The sequence below is a fragment of the Mustela nivalis genome, assembly GCF_964662115.1.
Source record: "Mustela nivalis genome assembly, chromosome: 7".
In the NCBI taxonomy this organism is placed as follows: Eukaryota; Metazoa; Chordata; class Mammalia; order Carnivora; family Mustelidae; genus Mustela; species Mustela nivalis.
In genome coordinates, this window is record NC_139026.1 from 58195858 (window position 1) to 58212635 (window position 16778).

Here is a 16778-nt window from a genome sequence, read left to right on the forward strand (position 1 = left end):
TAAACAGCTTATATAAAAAATTTGAGTTTCAACATTATCTACTTTTAAGATCACATTCATCACACAATTGCACTGACTTAGATTACTTGGCACATTATAGACTCATCAGAAAAAGAGCTAATATGTCAATTCAATTTAGTATTTACTCTCTTCCTGTTCCATGCAAGGCAGTATGTTAGGCACAGTTGGAGATAGAAGATTAAAAAATATCTGTTCTCAGTCATTGCAGACTTATACTCTATTGGGGAATCTAAGAAGAAAAACTTATTTATAGCTGGGGAGGTGAGAGAAATAATTTTATGCTTTAAAGAAAGAAGGTAGGGGCACCTAGGTGGCTCAGTGGGTTAAAGCTTCTGCCTTTGGCTCAGGTCATGATCCCAGGGTCCTGGGATCGAGCCCCACATTGGGCTCTCCACTCAGCGGGGAGCCTGCTTCTCTTCCTCTCTCTCTCTCTTCCTGCTTCTCTGCCTACTTGTGATCTCTGTCTGTCAAATAAATAAATAAAATCTTTAAAAAAAAAAAAAAGAAAGGAGTCCATATGAAGAGGTAAAGGCAGCATCACTGTCATGAGCAGAAGTACAGAGTTGTACTTCTTAAGGAAATGAGACAGATTTTCAGAATAGTGAGAAACAAGTTATTTGGGGATCGGGGGACAAGATAGATCATAAGAGGCATTTAATATATTTTTAAGGAATTTGTAAATTGCTCTGAAGGTAATGGAATCACTGAAGATTTGAGACACAAGTGAAATGATTAGAAATGTCATTTGGGATGACTACTCTAAAGGTTATGTGCTGGTTGATAGAATGGGATACATAGTGGAAGTGGGAAGATAGTTAGGAAGTTAAAAAATAATCCTGATAAAGTATACCGGGGACTTAAGTTACATCATGGCTCCCACTTTCAGAAAACATAGAGAATAGAAACATGAGGTGCAATAGATTCCACTGATAAAACCATAGCAAAAGCAAGGAGGAAGAAGATGTCAAAGTTGAGTATAAGTCTTGGTGACTGGAAAGATGGTCGTGCCGATAATATAAAGAAGATCCATGACAGGGAGAAAATGAATTTGGTTTTGAGTTGAGGTAGAGGCACAAAGAGAATTTAAAGAAAAGTGCTCAGAGAACAATTGAAAATGTGAATCGTAGGTCAGAAGGTGGGTTGAGTGAAGAGATAAAGATTAATGAGTCATCTGCAAGGAATGGAAATTTAAGGGCAGGTGAAATTTAAAAAATGATGGGGAGTGAGGGAAGAGAACATCTAGGCAGTGCTTTTAAACATTTTTGCATTTGGTGTCAAGACGAAAGCTAAAACCATGGAAAGAAAGGTCAGAAAGATAAGTAATCTCTAAGGGAAGGTTTCAAAGAGGTGGTGACACAAAACAGAACTTTTGATCTTTCCCTGCTTCCTATTCACTCTTCCCCATCTCCTCCAGTACCTCTACCTACTCAAGGCAGAAATCTGGGATCCTCTGTCTTTCCCTCATCTCCAAATATATTATTAAGTTATCCAAATTCTACTTCAAAATCTATTGTGAATTAACCTGCCTCACTTCATAGCCACTGCCGTCATTCTAGTCTAAGTCAATATTTTTAACCCAGGCTATGTGCAATAACATATTTAATGGTCTTCCTGTTTTCACTCTTATGCACCTGTGCCCCCTTAAGCACCTAACAGTCAGGGAGATCTTATATAAATGCAAATTCAATGTTACTCTCCTGCTTAAATTCCATCTATAGGTTTTTATACAATTAAGATGAAATCTCAAATCTTTAACGCAGCCTTTATGATCTTGCCTGTGCTTATCCTCTCACTCTAATTGCTTGCTACTTTCTCCTCTCTTGACCATTTTCAGCCAAATTTTCTTGACTATCTTAAATTCGTTCTCACCTTAGAGCATTTGCTTTGCTCTTCTGAAACATTTACTGGCCCACACTCACCACTGATATTCAGTGTATTACTGGAAATCCTAGCCAGAACAATTAGGCAAGAAGAAGCAATAAAAGGCATCCAAACTCATCAAGTTGTGTACATTAAATATGTACAGATTTTGTAGATCAATCATACCTCAATAGAGTTGTTTTTTTTTTTTTTTTAAGAGACTTATTTGGGGGCACATGGGTGGCTTAATTGGTTAAGTGACCAACTCTTGATTTGGCTCAAGTCATCATCTGAGGGTCGTGCTATCCAGGCTCCATGCTGTAGGTGGAGCCTGCTTGGGATTTTCTCTCTTCCTCTTCCTCTGCCCCTCCCCTCAACTCGCTTATGCTCAAGTGTGCTCTCTCTCTCTCTCTCCCCCCAAAAAATTTTTCAACGAGACTTATCTGGATTATTTTAAGAGGGTCCAACCCCTATTCTAATCAATAGGTGTTGAAATACAGATAAAATGAAGGAGAGGAAATTATATTTTAAAAATAAAAGAAAATCTCTCTGATTGAGAGAACAGTGAGAGTACCCGTGAATAGTGCAGTGGTTGAAAAGACATTTACCAGGGCACAATAACATGGCATCTTAGAATAACATTGATAGGAAGAGTTCTCGAGCTAGGAAAAGATGTCATAAACACAGAAAAGAGCAGAAGAAGGGGACTGGGCTTTTGAACCGTCCTTCAAGTCTGTGGATCACAATAAGAGCAATAGCTTCAAAATTATGATGAAAAATTATTGTCAACCTAGAATTCAATGTACAATCAATTAATCAAGTAAAAGGGTAAAAAGATTTTCAATTATATAAATTCTTGGAAACTTATACTTTTCATATGCCCTTTCTTAGGAAGTTGCTAAAAAAATAAATGATAATGAAAGAGGAAGCAAGTTAAGGAAGAAAAAGAGGTTGTTAGAGAGCTAACACAAAGAGCACCACTAAGCCAGGGTAGAGGGACATGGTCAAGACCCAAAAAGTCTTTAAAATCTCCCGAAGCAGAGGAGCCCCTAGTAGATGACCTTATGTATTTTAGCACTGAGACAAAGCTAGTGATAGTACGGTGAAACTGGTAGAGCAGTTTGAAACTTAAAAAACAAACAATTTTTAATTAAATAATTGAGAAAAGCACATACTTTTTAAGTACAGAAAATAAATTTTTATATGAGAAAATTGAATCAAATTCTTTGGTTTTGCCATGAGAGAGAGAGAGAGTGTGTGTGTGTGTGTGTATGTGAGAGAGAGAGAGAGGGAGAGAAAGAGATTGATTGCCAATTTAAATAATATTTCTATAATCATATTATTTAGTAGAATTAGATAAACAAAACCTAAAATTTGAAAATGATTTGCCTCTGGGCAGATGGCAGAGAAAGCCAGAGCTGGAGACCATTACTTACTATTGAAAGGCTTTCAACATTATTTGTTTACTAACGTAACATGTTTCCTGAATCTAAGATGAATTCAACTCTAAGAAGAAACATGTTTTTATGTATCACTGAGAAAGGAAAAAAGAGTTGCCAATCCATTACAATATGTAACCTAATTTCAGAGATGAATTTCTACATACATATACTGTTGCTATTGAGCGAGTTATGCTCCTTGAAAATAATGCCTTGAAGCCTTAACTTCCAATGTGACTATTTGAAGAGAGAGGTTTTAGAGAGGTAATTAAGGTTAAAAGAGGACAGAAGGGTGAAGCGCTAATCCAATAGGGCTAGTGTTCTTAGAAGAAGAGGGAAAGACACCAGGTCTGTGCACACACAGAGGAAAAGCCATGAGGGTACCTAGCGAGAAGATGGTGGTCTGCAAGCCAAGAAGAAAAGCCTTAGGAAAAACCTAGTCTTCCCACACCTTGACCTTGGGCTTATATCACCCAAAACTGTGAGAAAACAATTTCTGTTGTTTGAGCCACTTAGTCTGTGGTATTCTGTTATGGCAGCCTCAACAAACTGATGAAGGTATGTTTAGACATTACGTAAAAATTAAGTTGTACAAATTGGACAAACTATATTGTCCATGATAGTCATATGAACTCTAACAAAAGTGTTGAGGTAGGTAGAACAGGTTTTCAAACTTTCTTGTTTTAAAATTCAAATTCTGTGAGAGTCTCCTATGATGCCCTCCATCCTAACTAATTAAGGCTAATTTAGACAAAAAACATCATGTCCACCCCTGCACCCCCTCCTTTTTTTTTTTTGGTTATCACCTTGTACTATGCAAACAAGGTTGTATTTTATTCTGAAAAGTTTATAGCATTAGAGGCAGTAGCTTAGATAAGATACCTGAAATTTTTTTGGGTAAAAGCCCAATAATGAACATTTTTGAGTTTGTGAGGCAAAAGGGCAAAATTTTGAAGATATGAAGGTAATTTATGCAACAAGAGATAGAATATGCTTCTACAAATTTTTTATGGATGGAATTCAAGATAATAATTCTTTTGGGGAAGTGATGGAATTTCCCTTAACTGGTATTTAAAGTTACTGCTTCTTACCCTCGGCTCAAGAGCAATGTTCATCTGTGAAAATAATTCTTCATTTGCTGGGGCAGTGTGAAAACAAATGGTGGGTCAGATTTGGCCCTGGCTTAGCCATCAGCTTTTAGTGCCTACTCCTGAATTGTAGCTCTGACCGGTAAAGAAATAATGGCAATTTTTCCTGGACTCCTGCTGCCTATTCACAGGCATGAAACATGACACAGCAGTCTCATGGCCTCTTTCTCTGTCCTCGATACTCAAAGCGTAGTTAGTCCCTGACCAGGTATCACCTGGGAGCTTGCTAGACCTGCAGAGTCTCCAGTGCCACCAGAGAAGGACTGAATTCAGATCTGCATTGAAACAAGGAGCCTCAGAGATTCCTGGTACACATTAAACTTGAGAAGTACTATTGCAGCATAAAGCACCATGAGACCTAATCTTGCAAAATCCAATGAAAAACGGTTCTCCAGACAATTTCAAGGGAAGCACAAATATTTAACTCATTTACCCAGATATTTTAGGGCAAATCATATTTTTACCAGAAGGATCTAGATAACTACATTTGCTTTTTATTTGCTACTGCACTCTGATGCTAGTGAAAAATGACTTTCTTAAAATTCAAAACAAAGTTTGATTCCAACCTAAATTTAATCCATTCCGCTTTTATTCTTAACTTCTATGAGATCATAACTCGTCCAAAGCAGAGCACAGTTTATCAGAATGTATACATTTTAAACTCCTATCAGATCTGTATTTACAAGATAAAGCACATGGTTCCAAAGGAGATATTATATTTGGATAAATAATGTATGTTTTAATATTGGCTGTGTGGTTGTAGCCAAGAACATAAGAGTCTTCAAGCTCTTATAGTTCATTCTATTATCCTGCCATGTAATAATTTTCCAAATTAGACCACAATGAAATAAAGGAAAGTCAGAATTTATTCAAGCATTGCCACTTCATACTGAAGCAAACTCTAATCCTAAAAAATAGATATGTTAAGATGCTTCAGTTATTGCTTAAATTTACTGACTGAGAAAACTATGGGTTTTTTTACGGGTAGTCTGATGTACGAGTCTCTGATATGTAACACAACTGTGCGTATGAAATTCTACTGAGCCATGATCCATGATTTTGGCCAATTCCCAGAATAGGAAATTTGCTCGTATGAGAACACGCAGGTGTTCATAAACCACTCTCACAGAGACAGCTATGATTTTATTGTCAGATGTATCTGCTGCCTTTGCAGAAGGTATTACTTACCCGCTACTAGAATGGCACACTTTTTACTTTTATTGTTCCTATTAGTGGTGTGTTCCTATATTTGAACTGAGCTATTCCTATCCAGTCTTTTGTTTCTCTGTAGACCACCAGAATTCGTTTCCGGAGAGTCAGCTTCGGTTGGTGTTTTAATTTCTAAATATAGAGCAGGTAACTCATTTACATAGAGATCAGATAAACAAGTGTATCTTGCAGATACAATGATTGCTTCAGTTGGCATACTAGCTGGTCTACTTTACCTCAAATTTAATCCATTGTTGATGTCCGCTTTAAAAATGAGAACTTGAGAACACTTATGTGCTTTTACGAAACAAAGGAACAATTGAAGGAATGAATGATTCAGGCTGGATATTTACACATTTCCTCTTTTAGTATTTACAGTTCCTTCGATCAGGTATTTTCAGTGGGTGTGCACTGTGATTTTTTTGGAAAAATGTATCAGTTCTAAAACTGTGATAACAAAAAAACTGGTTTTGTTAACATAATCCCATTTTCTTTCTTTTTTCAAATTTTTATTTATTTATTTGACAGAGAGAGACAGCACAAGCAGGGTGAGGATGAGGAGCAGAGGGAGAGGCAGAAACAGACTCCCCGCTGAGCAAGGAGCCTGATGTGGGGCTCCATCCCAGTACCCTGAGAGCCTGACGTGAGCCAAAAGCAGACACTTAACTACCTGAGCCACTGGGGCACCCTAAAATAATCCTATTTTCAATGAAGGTGATTGGACCGCTGACTCAATTTTTAATATATCAAGCACTTTGGCTCTAATCAAGAAAGGAACTTTTTTAAAAAAGTTATTTATTTATTAGAGAGAGAAAGTGCGCACACAAGTGGAGGTAGGGGCAGAGGGAGAGAATCTTTAAGCAAACTCCACACTGAGTTGTGGAGACCCAGGCAGGGCTCATTCTGATGTCCCATGAGATCATGATCTGAGCCAAACCAAGAATTGGCTGCTTAACCACCCAGGCGCCCTCAGAAAGGAATCTTTTATTACTCTCAATTATTAGAACAACGACAGTTACTGGTAATGTAAAAAGTGACCAACACTTGGTTGTCAATTTATTGTAAAGGACTTGGGGTTAAAACTTGAATCTTCAAGCTTTTATTTTAAGGAGGAAGGTCTGGGAGATATTTAAATATACTTCATCCGCATTTCAATTTAAATGTTATTTAAAAGCCAAGATAATTGCTACCTACTGTGTTATACACTTCTGCTTTATGTAAGACTTAATAACAATCTTAATTAGGCTAATTTTAGTCAGATTAATACTTGTGTATGTCAGCATTAACTACTAAATACCACATACTGCAGGATTTTAATTAACACTGAGGAAAAGAAATACTCTTACTATAAACATTTTTGAACTGGAAAAGGCTAAAACGAAGTATGTCCAATTACGACAGAGGATAAATCACAATATCACTGATTTTAGATTCTAGGTGAATTAAGGTTGACTTTGAAACAGATAAATCAGCTCACATGTAATGTTAGGAAGATACAGTCTTGATACACAATTCTGAGCCTATCAAGCCTTTGCCTTTCACAGTTCTGGAAGGTTTGGAGATTCTTTATAGTTGGTGCTGTGATATGCTTTTTGATTTCTTTAGGTGATAAAGTCAAGACTGCCATATCTTGAGTCAGAAACTCTTCTCTCATTGCATTGTTTATGAGCTAGACAGAAAAAGTAAGTTTCTTTTTTCCTTTATTAAATTTCTGGTTTGACCAATTCAGTGAGATTTCCCCGTCCCTCACTCTTGGCCTGGGCTGTGATTATCCATGTCAAATACTAGGCATCTGCACCATCTGCACCATCTGCCTCCTGAAACATGATAGTCCCTGGAAGAGGAATGACGAATGTGGAAGGGGGGGGGTGTCTAAGCAGTAACTGCCTGTTGTAGTGACGAAAGGATTTTTTTTCATTAATTGCAGAGCCTTAATTAGAAATGGTAGTAAGGGGGCTCCTGGGTGGCTCTGTCACTTAAGCATCTGTCTTTGGGCTCAGGTCATGATCCTGGAGTCCCAGGATCTAGTCCCACATGGGGCTCCCTGCCTAACGGAGAGTCTGCTTCTTCCTCTGTCCCTCACCTGGCTCTTGGTCTTTCTCTCACTCTTTCTCTCTCTCAAATAAATAAATAAAATATTTCAAAAGGAAGGAAGGAAAGAAGGAAGGAAGGGGAAGGAAGAGGAAGGAATAGTAGGAAGGGGGCACCTTGGTGGCTCAGTCACTTAAGCATCTACCTTTGGCTCAGGTCATGAACTTTGGGTCCTGGGATCCAGCCCCGCATTGAACCCTGCAATGGACTCTGCTCAGGGGGGAGTGTGCTTCTTCCTTTCCCTCTGTGCTCTCTCTCTCATTCTGTCCCAAGTAAATAAATACAATCTTAAATAATAAAAGAAATAACAGTAGGGATTCCAAATTAACAATATTTTATTTACCTGCTATCATCTAACACTTATAGCTGGTAAGTGGAATAATAATAATAATAATAATAATAATACTGCTGCAATGGCCTGAGAATGGGAACACCTGATTCAAATGACACATACTCTCTTTTAGACCCTTGACCTATTAAATGACAGTTTATGATAAGGCTAAATGGGCTATGTATAAGAAGGCACCTAGGTTCAAATTAGGAACTCATAAATATTTGTTCACAATTTATGAATTTATGTACTTATATATTTCTCTCACATTTTCAGGGCATTTGGGTTCAAAGTGAAAGGAGATTTTAATATTGGACTAATTCAGTTATGTAAATTACTACCAAAAAATTACCTGAAGTTTGTGCTTGTATGTCCTGATAAAACTTGTTAATCTTCCATAATCATAAGTGGAATATGAAGAAGTGAAGCAAACATCTAGTTTTAAAAGATGCATATCATCACACTTTTTTTTATACTCCCATAGCAAAATATTATGCAAATAAATGAACAAGTATGTAAATGAACAAATGAATGGAGTCTGGCTTAGACACAACTGAATTCAGTATTCTGTACTCAGAGGAACATAGCTCAGTTTTTTTTTTTTTTTTAAATGAGTCTAGTTTTTCCTTTTTCCTGTCCAACAAGTCTGTTACCAATCTTGAAGGGGAATATTTAGTTCATATATATGAGATATGTTAGGTAACTCTGCCTAACTTTCTTCCATCCATAAAAAAACATATCTCTTTTAAAGAATAGAAAGGATTTTAAATATGTAAGAGTGGAGAATTGTCCAAGAGAGAGTTGCTCATATTTAAAATGAATTTAAGGTACCTTATTCTCAGGAAAGACTTCTAATGTAGTACTTTCAGTCACTCTTTATAGCATATTTTCCTAAAAAGAACCAATTTTTTAAAAATTTAGTGATTAAGCATAATTTGGGAGCCCACATTGGATTTCCATTATACTGTACAAGACTGCTGAAGTTTTTGGCATTTTGCATTATCAATTACTTCCATTTTGTCCTTCATTTATTATGTTTTAATAGTATGCTTGCTGGGGGCGCCTGGGTGGCTCAGTTAGTTAAGCTTCAATTCTGGATTTCAGCTCGGGTTATGGTCTCAGGGTCATGAGACTGAACCCTGCATTGGGCTCACACTCAGCACAGAGCCTGGATGAGATTCTCTCCTTTTTCCTCTGCTCCTCCCCACATGTATGCTCAATCTCTCTCTCTTTCTTTCAAATAAACAAATAAATAAAATCTTTTAAAAAATAGTGTGCTTGCTGAGGGCATGTAATATGCCTTGCTTTTTGTTTATTCCAAGTGTTGGGCATTCACTAAATACTGGTTTTAGAATTTCTACATTGGCAGACCAAAAAGCACTTTTTAAGACTTAAGGATTATCAAAACCTAGTAAGATTTACAGTTACCTAAACCAATTACGATAAATAAAGTTAGGGTTAGTGGCTTAAGAACTCAATCAAAAATGTTATTTGCTAAAGGCATCTATCACTGGAGATAACAACATGCACTGAGGTAAGTTTAGTCACTTTGAGTTCTTTCCAAAAACAGATCAACCCTGTGAGGTGATCAGAGGTGATCTGGTTGATGGCTTTGGTAAATAACGAGAAGCATGCTCCCTAAAAATAACTTCTACAAAGAAACAACCAAAAAACTACAATAACAGGTTACTAAAAGGCAGTATGGTCTCTGCTCATCTCTGAAAAGGAGGAATTAAGAATAAGACCAGGTTAACCAAGAGGAGAGAATCTTCTAGATGCCTGATCTTATTTCAACAGAGTTATTTCTCATGCAGACCATAAGACATTAGTTTATCATTATATGCTATTTCTTAAGTGTTTCAAATTCCCTTTGCTTCCTGTTTATGCTTACCAATTAGACCTGTGTCCTACACATGATGGCTCAATACTCATTAATATAATAGAGCTTTCACCACGTGTCTGGACCATGTTCCATGCACTGACGTCATCCGGCATGCTTTTGAAAGTCTTCCAGAATAGAGGGACCCCAAATTGATTGAGGGTATGCCCCTCAGTGAAAGAAATAAGGGAACTAGAAGATGAGGAAGGTTAGGTGGCTTTTCAAGGTCATGCAGCAGCAGCTCAGTGGCAGAGCAGAGGCTAAGGCCCAGATCTCTGATTATTGGGTTGAGCCTGGTTTGGCTGTACCAGTACTTGTCCCCTGGTCCATGGTGGTGTCTGAGGGATCTCTGCCCGGCTGAGGCAGAGTATAGTCAGAATGGGATTCAACTCCTTCTCTGCCATTGCAACTGGAGAAATTTTATTTTATGGTCTATTGCCTGTGTTCTGAGTAAGGTGACCTAATTTTTCCCCCCTCAACAATGAAAGTAGAGTTTTAGTGTTCTTACCGTAACAAGAAAGCCCCAATTACATGAGGTTGAGGATGTGCTAACCAACCTTAATGTGGTGACACTTTGCAATGTATACTTGTATCAAATTGTCACATCGTACACCTCAGATTTCCACAATGTTAAGCATTAATTAAGCTGGAAGATCAATAAAGCTGGAAAAAAATGCTTGAAAATTATTGCTATGTACCTTACTGTATGAATAAGTATAATGTAGGGACTGAATCACAGTACTAATGTTTAGTAAATGTACTACTGGTTCAGAAGTTAATACCTCTCAAGTATAGTCAGGCATTATTTTGGGGGTTCATTAACCTGTGTTAATTTTTTTTTAATAAAGATTTTATTTCAGACAGAGAGAGAGCACGAGCACAGTGCTGGTAGAGGGGCAGAGGGAGCAGCAGACTCCTGGTTGGGCAGGGAGCCTGACACGGGGCTCAATCCCAGGACCCGTGGATCATGACCTGAGCCGGAGGGAGATGCTAAACCAACAGAGCCACCCAGATGCCCTAACCTGTGTTAATTTTCAAGAACATATTCAGCATTGTCTTGGGAGTAAGGACCACTTCCCTTGAGGAAAGATAGGCCATTTGGTAGCACTGGAAATTTCACTGGGTCTTTATATCAGCTGCGTCCTCTGAGGAAGCATCGAAGGTAGGAAGAAAATGGGCCACTCGTGTCTGCATCAAGACTCGAGGAGCTGGATGTTCTTCCTCTCAAAGTCATTTTCTTCCCAACTTGTCAAAATGGGTCTCTACTCCAGAAAATATAGCTAGCTTAGATCTTAGCAGAGTGTTTTTTTTTATTGCAAAAAGTTGCAAACAGTTCACTTGAGATGCTAAGTTGTACTTACTAATGCATGGCCACAGAAATGATCCATCTCTCTTCGAGGGAAAGAGGAAGGTGCTCAAATACTCCATACAAGGCGCCAGAATTAATAATGGCAGGGTGCTGACGACATTCATTACTGCAACTGGCAGAATAGATCCATCCAAATTCCTGTTAGAATTCATGGTCTGCACATAATAGCCTGAAGGAATCTGTAGTTGAGGGGGGAAAGCAGCCAGGCATTAAGAGTGTGGTTTAACTCTGGAGGAAGCATCTTGCAGGAGATGCCTTGCCCTTTGCAAGGGCTCTGTCTGTGACAGATGAACAGAATGTTCCTCTGATCCTCCACGTCCCAGTTATGAGCTGGCACAGGGCAGTATTGTCTCCGTGGAGTCTATCGACAATACTACTGATTCTTTATGGAGGAATCTTGTGTCTTCCTATGCAAAGTAAAGGTGGCCATCATTTTGTGCTTAGGTTGACACCTAAGAAGTCAAATAACTTACTGAAAAAATACAGCTTTGTGTATAAGCAAACAGACTTTTTCCTGAATTAATTAATTAAATTCAAATCAATTAAATTTAATTTTCCTGAATTAATTAATTAATTAATTGAATCAATTCCTAAATTAAAAACCAGTTGAAGGTATTAAGGATGTTTGTTTTTACCCCGATGAAAAAAAATTGGGGGCAAGAAAGAAATCCTTCGTATGGCATCTAATGTGATGGCAAAATAGATAAGAAAGATTTTTACTAAGAAGAGGGGCCCAGGGTAGAAACACGATACTTGTCCGAGGCTGTCTTTGTTGGCTCATTGGATGGGCTTCACTTCTGAAATGACCCAAGTAATTGAAAAAAGAGAAACAAAATACACTTGTGTTTATACCTCATTTTAAACTCAGTGTGTGACATTAGTGGACCACAGAGGAAGCTGTGTGCAAAAGGTTTGCATAATAAACTAACAGATAAGAAATGAAAAGCAAACAGAATCCCCCCAAAACCAAAAAGCCCAAACAAAGAAGACCTCTACCACATCCCAAATCCTCAGTGTAGTGTCAGAATTTCTTCATTTTTAAAATAACTCTAATCCTAACTAAAAGCATAACCTGAACTTGGAGACTCTTCAGGTATTCCAAACCTCTTGTTAAAAAGCACAGGGTCACAAGAAAGAGGGCACCTACTTGCTTTTCTATATGTGAATGTGGTTGCAGTCACTCGTGATTATCAGTCAGAGAGCCTAGTACTTCTCTAATTCCCAGTGGAGCACAAAACTGCTAAGTCAACCTGAGTCTTGTCCGTAGTTCACTGTGCGTGAACTACGATAGGATTTGTGCCTTATTACCATACTGGGAGAGCTGCCCACCTCAAACATCCAGATGATCACTTCCTGTTCGAGTATTTTCACCGACTCCTCTGCTGTCAATCGTACAATTGGAGAGGGTATAAGAAGGGTCTGAGTCATAAGCACAGCAGTTAATGAACCCATCGCTTGTAAAATGAGCCTCTTGCTATGTTAACTACCTAAACCCAGGGAAAGACCACATTTTCACAGACATTCTCTCTATCTGTCCAAAATGTGTCTTGGTGATAATTCATCTTCCAGTCTTCAATGTGACCTTTAGGATTATAAACAAGGATTGCTTTGCTGGGGGCAGATAGCAAGACTGAAGGGAACATTATCTAGTTCTGCCTCACTTCAGTAAAATTATTAAGCACATATCCCCCAATCAGAGGAAAATGAGTGATGCTTTTAAAAAAGAGTGCTGGCAGCAGATCTGCTCGAAGACTGAAAGGCTCCCAGCAGAACCTGGAAGTTTCTGTTACTGATTTCAAATGAGAATTATTGTTAATAGGAATAAAGTTATTATCGGCATGAATCACAGACACAGAAACCTGTTAACTTAATAATGTGGCGAATGTACTATTAATCTTTAGTGAAGCAATATTAATATATTGCCTAATCTAAGAAAAGGCTCTAGTGTCTTGAAAGCTTGAAATCATTTCTGCTTCTGCCTCAAGTTCTGAAATCATCCCCTTTTAAAATTTTAAATACTTTTATTTCATACAAGCCTCTGAGTATTCAGAAATAATTGCTGTCAATAGAGATTCATTTTCACCTTTGAGTGGCCAGTAATGTCAAATGGTAACATCATCAGCCTTAATATCAACATATTTTAAATGTATGTCTTGGAACTGAAGGTCAATAAAGGCTACTAAATTTAAAATACGGAATTCAAGGATGTTTTATTCTTGGTACTTTGATCGCCTTTATGCTGGTGAGTATTTCATCTGAAGGTAAAAATCTACTTTCAGCCTATCCCATTGGAGGTTTCTTCTACCTCTCTTGAGAAGCACATTCTAAACTTTTTTTTTGGGGGGGGGGGATTGTCTGGCACAACATTACTGTGCATAATTTTGGAGCCTATAGGTCTGTATCAGGGATTTTTAACCCGGTTGCAAGAGAGACATTGTGGGTAGTAAACTCTGGGTGTTTATACCAGCACTAAATTGGGATGCCATATATTAGTGGGGTGCCTGCAAGCAAATTACAGAATCCTGCATGTCTCTGAGACGCATATTTAGGATCAGAATAACAACCACTGTAAGCTTGCTGTGGGGATTAAATTAGATACGGTGAAGTCATCTTTTAGGAGTTATGACCATATAGGTGATCAATGAATAACAATTTTTGTTCTTTGCAATACCTGGGCATCTAGAGTTGGTGAGATAGTTAAAATTCAGTCTATTGGAATTTATGGTAATTTATGTCAAATTAAAAAATTTATGACAGTTTTCAGAAGAGAAATTTAGTCAAAACAAATAGTAAGTGTCACTGCATTACGAAAATAAAGAGTCAGGAATTTGTGCTTTTTTCACAGAAGGTTCGAGGCTAGCTATGGACTACTTAGTAATTTTATACTTACTATTAATTTTGCCCTTTTAAGATGTTCCTTATGATATTAAAGATTATATATACAGGTAATATTTTTGTGTTTTTGTGCTGGCTGCTATAGTGCAGTCAGGAAAGAAGTTGAATCTGCCAGATTAACCTTGTTTTCGTGCGACGTTTACAGCAAGGGTTCTTGGCAAACTTTTTTGCAGAGGGCCAGATAGAAAATATTTCCACATACTGATTCTATTGCAAACACTCAAGCCTGCTGTTTTCATGCACCAGGAAACAGTATGACAAATAAACAAGAATGGATATGTTCCAATAAAACTTTATTTATTGGTCCTGAATTTTGAATTTGATATGATTTTCGTATGTCATAAAATATTTTTTCTTTTGATTTTTTTCAAGTATATAAAAATTTTTAAACTTTTTTATCTGGTAGGAAATGCAAACAAAACAAAACAAAACAAAAAACCAGCAAGCTGGATTTGGCCTGCAGGCAGTAATTTGCTGACCCCTGGCCAATTAGAGCAAGCATTGTCCTAAGAGTCAGCAGGTAGATTTGCCTTCCCTCTTGCTATTATTAACGGTGTGACTTAGCTGTCCTTCCAGAATCACTTAATTTTTCTAGCCTCAGTTTCCTCTTCAACAAATGAAGTAGTTGAGTAAATTAATCTCTAAGTTTCTTTTTCAGCTCTGCTGCTCTGAGATTTATAAATCTACCTCATTCATTAACCATCTAATTTCCAAGTTAGCAGCAAATATAGTCCTGAATTTCTTCAAAGTCTTTATAGTCACTTGTATTTCTTTGTAAGTTTGTCTTTGAACATTATCATATTAAAATTGCTCTTTAATCACATATGTTTTAAAAGGTACTTTGGACTTGCTGTTTTCCCTCTAATTTCTCTACAGCACAGGGACAGATTCACCAAGGAACTAAGGGTGGGTGGGGAAATAATCTTTTGCTCATTAGAACATATACTTCAGTACAGGGGAGGTGGTACTTAAATCAGTCATGTTAACTACGTGTTAGTACTAGATTTTAAAGGTTTAATGAAGGAGGAAGGAAAGGTTGGGTAATCGCCCACAGATTGCATATTTTCGTGCATTGCTCTAATGCCTTGTGACTATGCATTCTGAAATATCGTCTGCATCTTCTGAAAGACATTTCCAGTTTTACAAGAGAAACAGCATACTAGGTTCTCCTCAGGTATGCCTCTCTCTGCCTGACCCCTCTTGTCTCTTGAAATTAGAGCCTGTAATGTTGAGAAGCATTTATAGGATAACTCCCTGACAAAGTGTATGAGAAGAGTTTGATGGGGTGAAAATAAATATTTAACTTGTAATGCTCACATACAATCACTTTACTATCATGGGATAGTACTCACTACCTTCCTTACCTGCATAATGCATATTCTGTAAAGGAGCTGAGAAATGAAGAGAGGGAGAAGGGTGAAGAAAAATTTTGTATCTTCCACGTGGAGCTCACTGTAGCAACCGCCATTTTTTTTCTTGGCATGGTCTAACCAGCTTGTCACATCTCCAGCAAGATGGCAATAGCGCAGACAGCATATTTTCAGAGCATTAATAAACACCCCAAAGGTTGTCAGGAGGGAACAACCTGCAAGTAATTTGAGATATTATGTATTAGTAAAGGAATTGTTCTTCAATTTTCCAGGACGTCCATCAGAAAGATGACAATTGCCAGGATGAAGGGCAGTAAAGTGACTGAGAAGGTTTTAGCACCCAAGGGGTTGAATTCAAAGGAACATGCTCCTGACAAGGGTTCTGGCATCCTGGTGACCAGCCCAAGGTGATGGCTGACAGCTAATGTAAAAAATGAAAAAGGTAAGATCAATGGAAACATATTAAAAAAGGAAGAAAGGTGACAAAATAAAACACCAAAGTAAGAAATTCCACAATCTCTTAGAAGTCTAACTCATTAATGAGTGAGACAACCAAAACTTTCTTTTACAGTCTTAACACAAAGGACTAGGACTAGTTCTTAATATAAATGGTTATATCAATAATCCTCACTTGTCAGGTGGAGAGTGGTTTCTTATTTTGACATGGAGATGAAGTGAAATGTATTCTCTGCTTTGACGTTATCCTTGAATTTCAGATGTAAGGTTAAACTTTGAACTCTTCAAATGACTTTATACATGTTGATAGCATCACTAAAAGTTCAGATTGGATTAGCTGGCTTTTGACTTTTCCAGTAGTTTCCTCTGGGTTTATATAGCTGTCACTTCAGCACCCAAAGCATTTTATTGCCTAAGATGTTAGCAGTCACTTACTGCTTGTGATTTGCAACCTCACTGTTGCTTCTTTCATGATCTTTCAGATACCACCTTTTCTTTGACTCCATTAGGACTTCCTGATACAATGACAGATAAGTGACACTTCCCCCCCTTTGAGTTAGCAGTTCAGCTGTGCCACCATAATTGTTACAATTTTTCATAGTACTTTTTCGACCAAAGAAGTCCTTCTGCAAATTACATAGACACCAAGCCATGGTTGCAGGATAAACGGTATAATAAATGTAAAAATGTTTGAGTTTCTCCAAGGAAGG

The 16778-nt window shown here is 37.7% G+C and overlaps 1 protein-coding gene across 1 annotated transcript in view; it reads right to left on the reverse strand.

Annotated features, from left to right (window-relative positions):
- SLC15A5 (solute carrier family 15 member 5) overlaps positions 1-16778 on the reverse strand; it is a gene marked incomplete at both ends in the record, with an annotated part of 79176 nt that overhangs the window by 38547 nt on the left and 23851 nt on the right. The window contains 2 exons of the mRNA XM_082742395.1: positions 11340-11526; positions 15607-15827. Of these exons, the coding sequence (XP_082598521.1) occupies positions 11340-11526; positions 15607-15827 (408 nt within the window). The remainder of the gene's footprint in view (positions 1-11339; positions 11527-15606; positions 15828-16778) is intronic.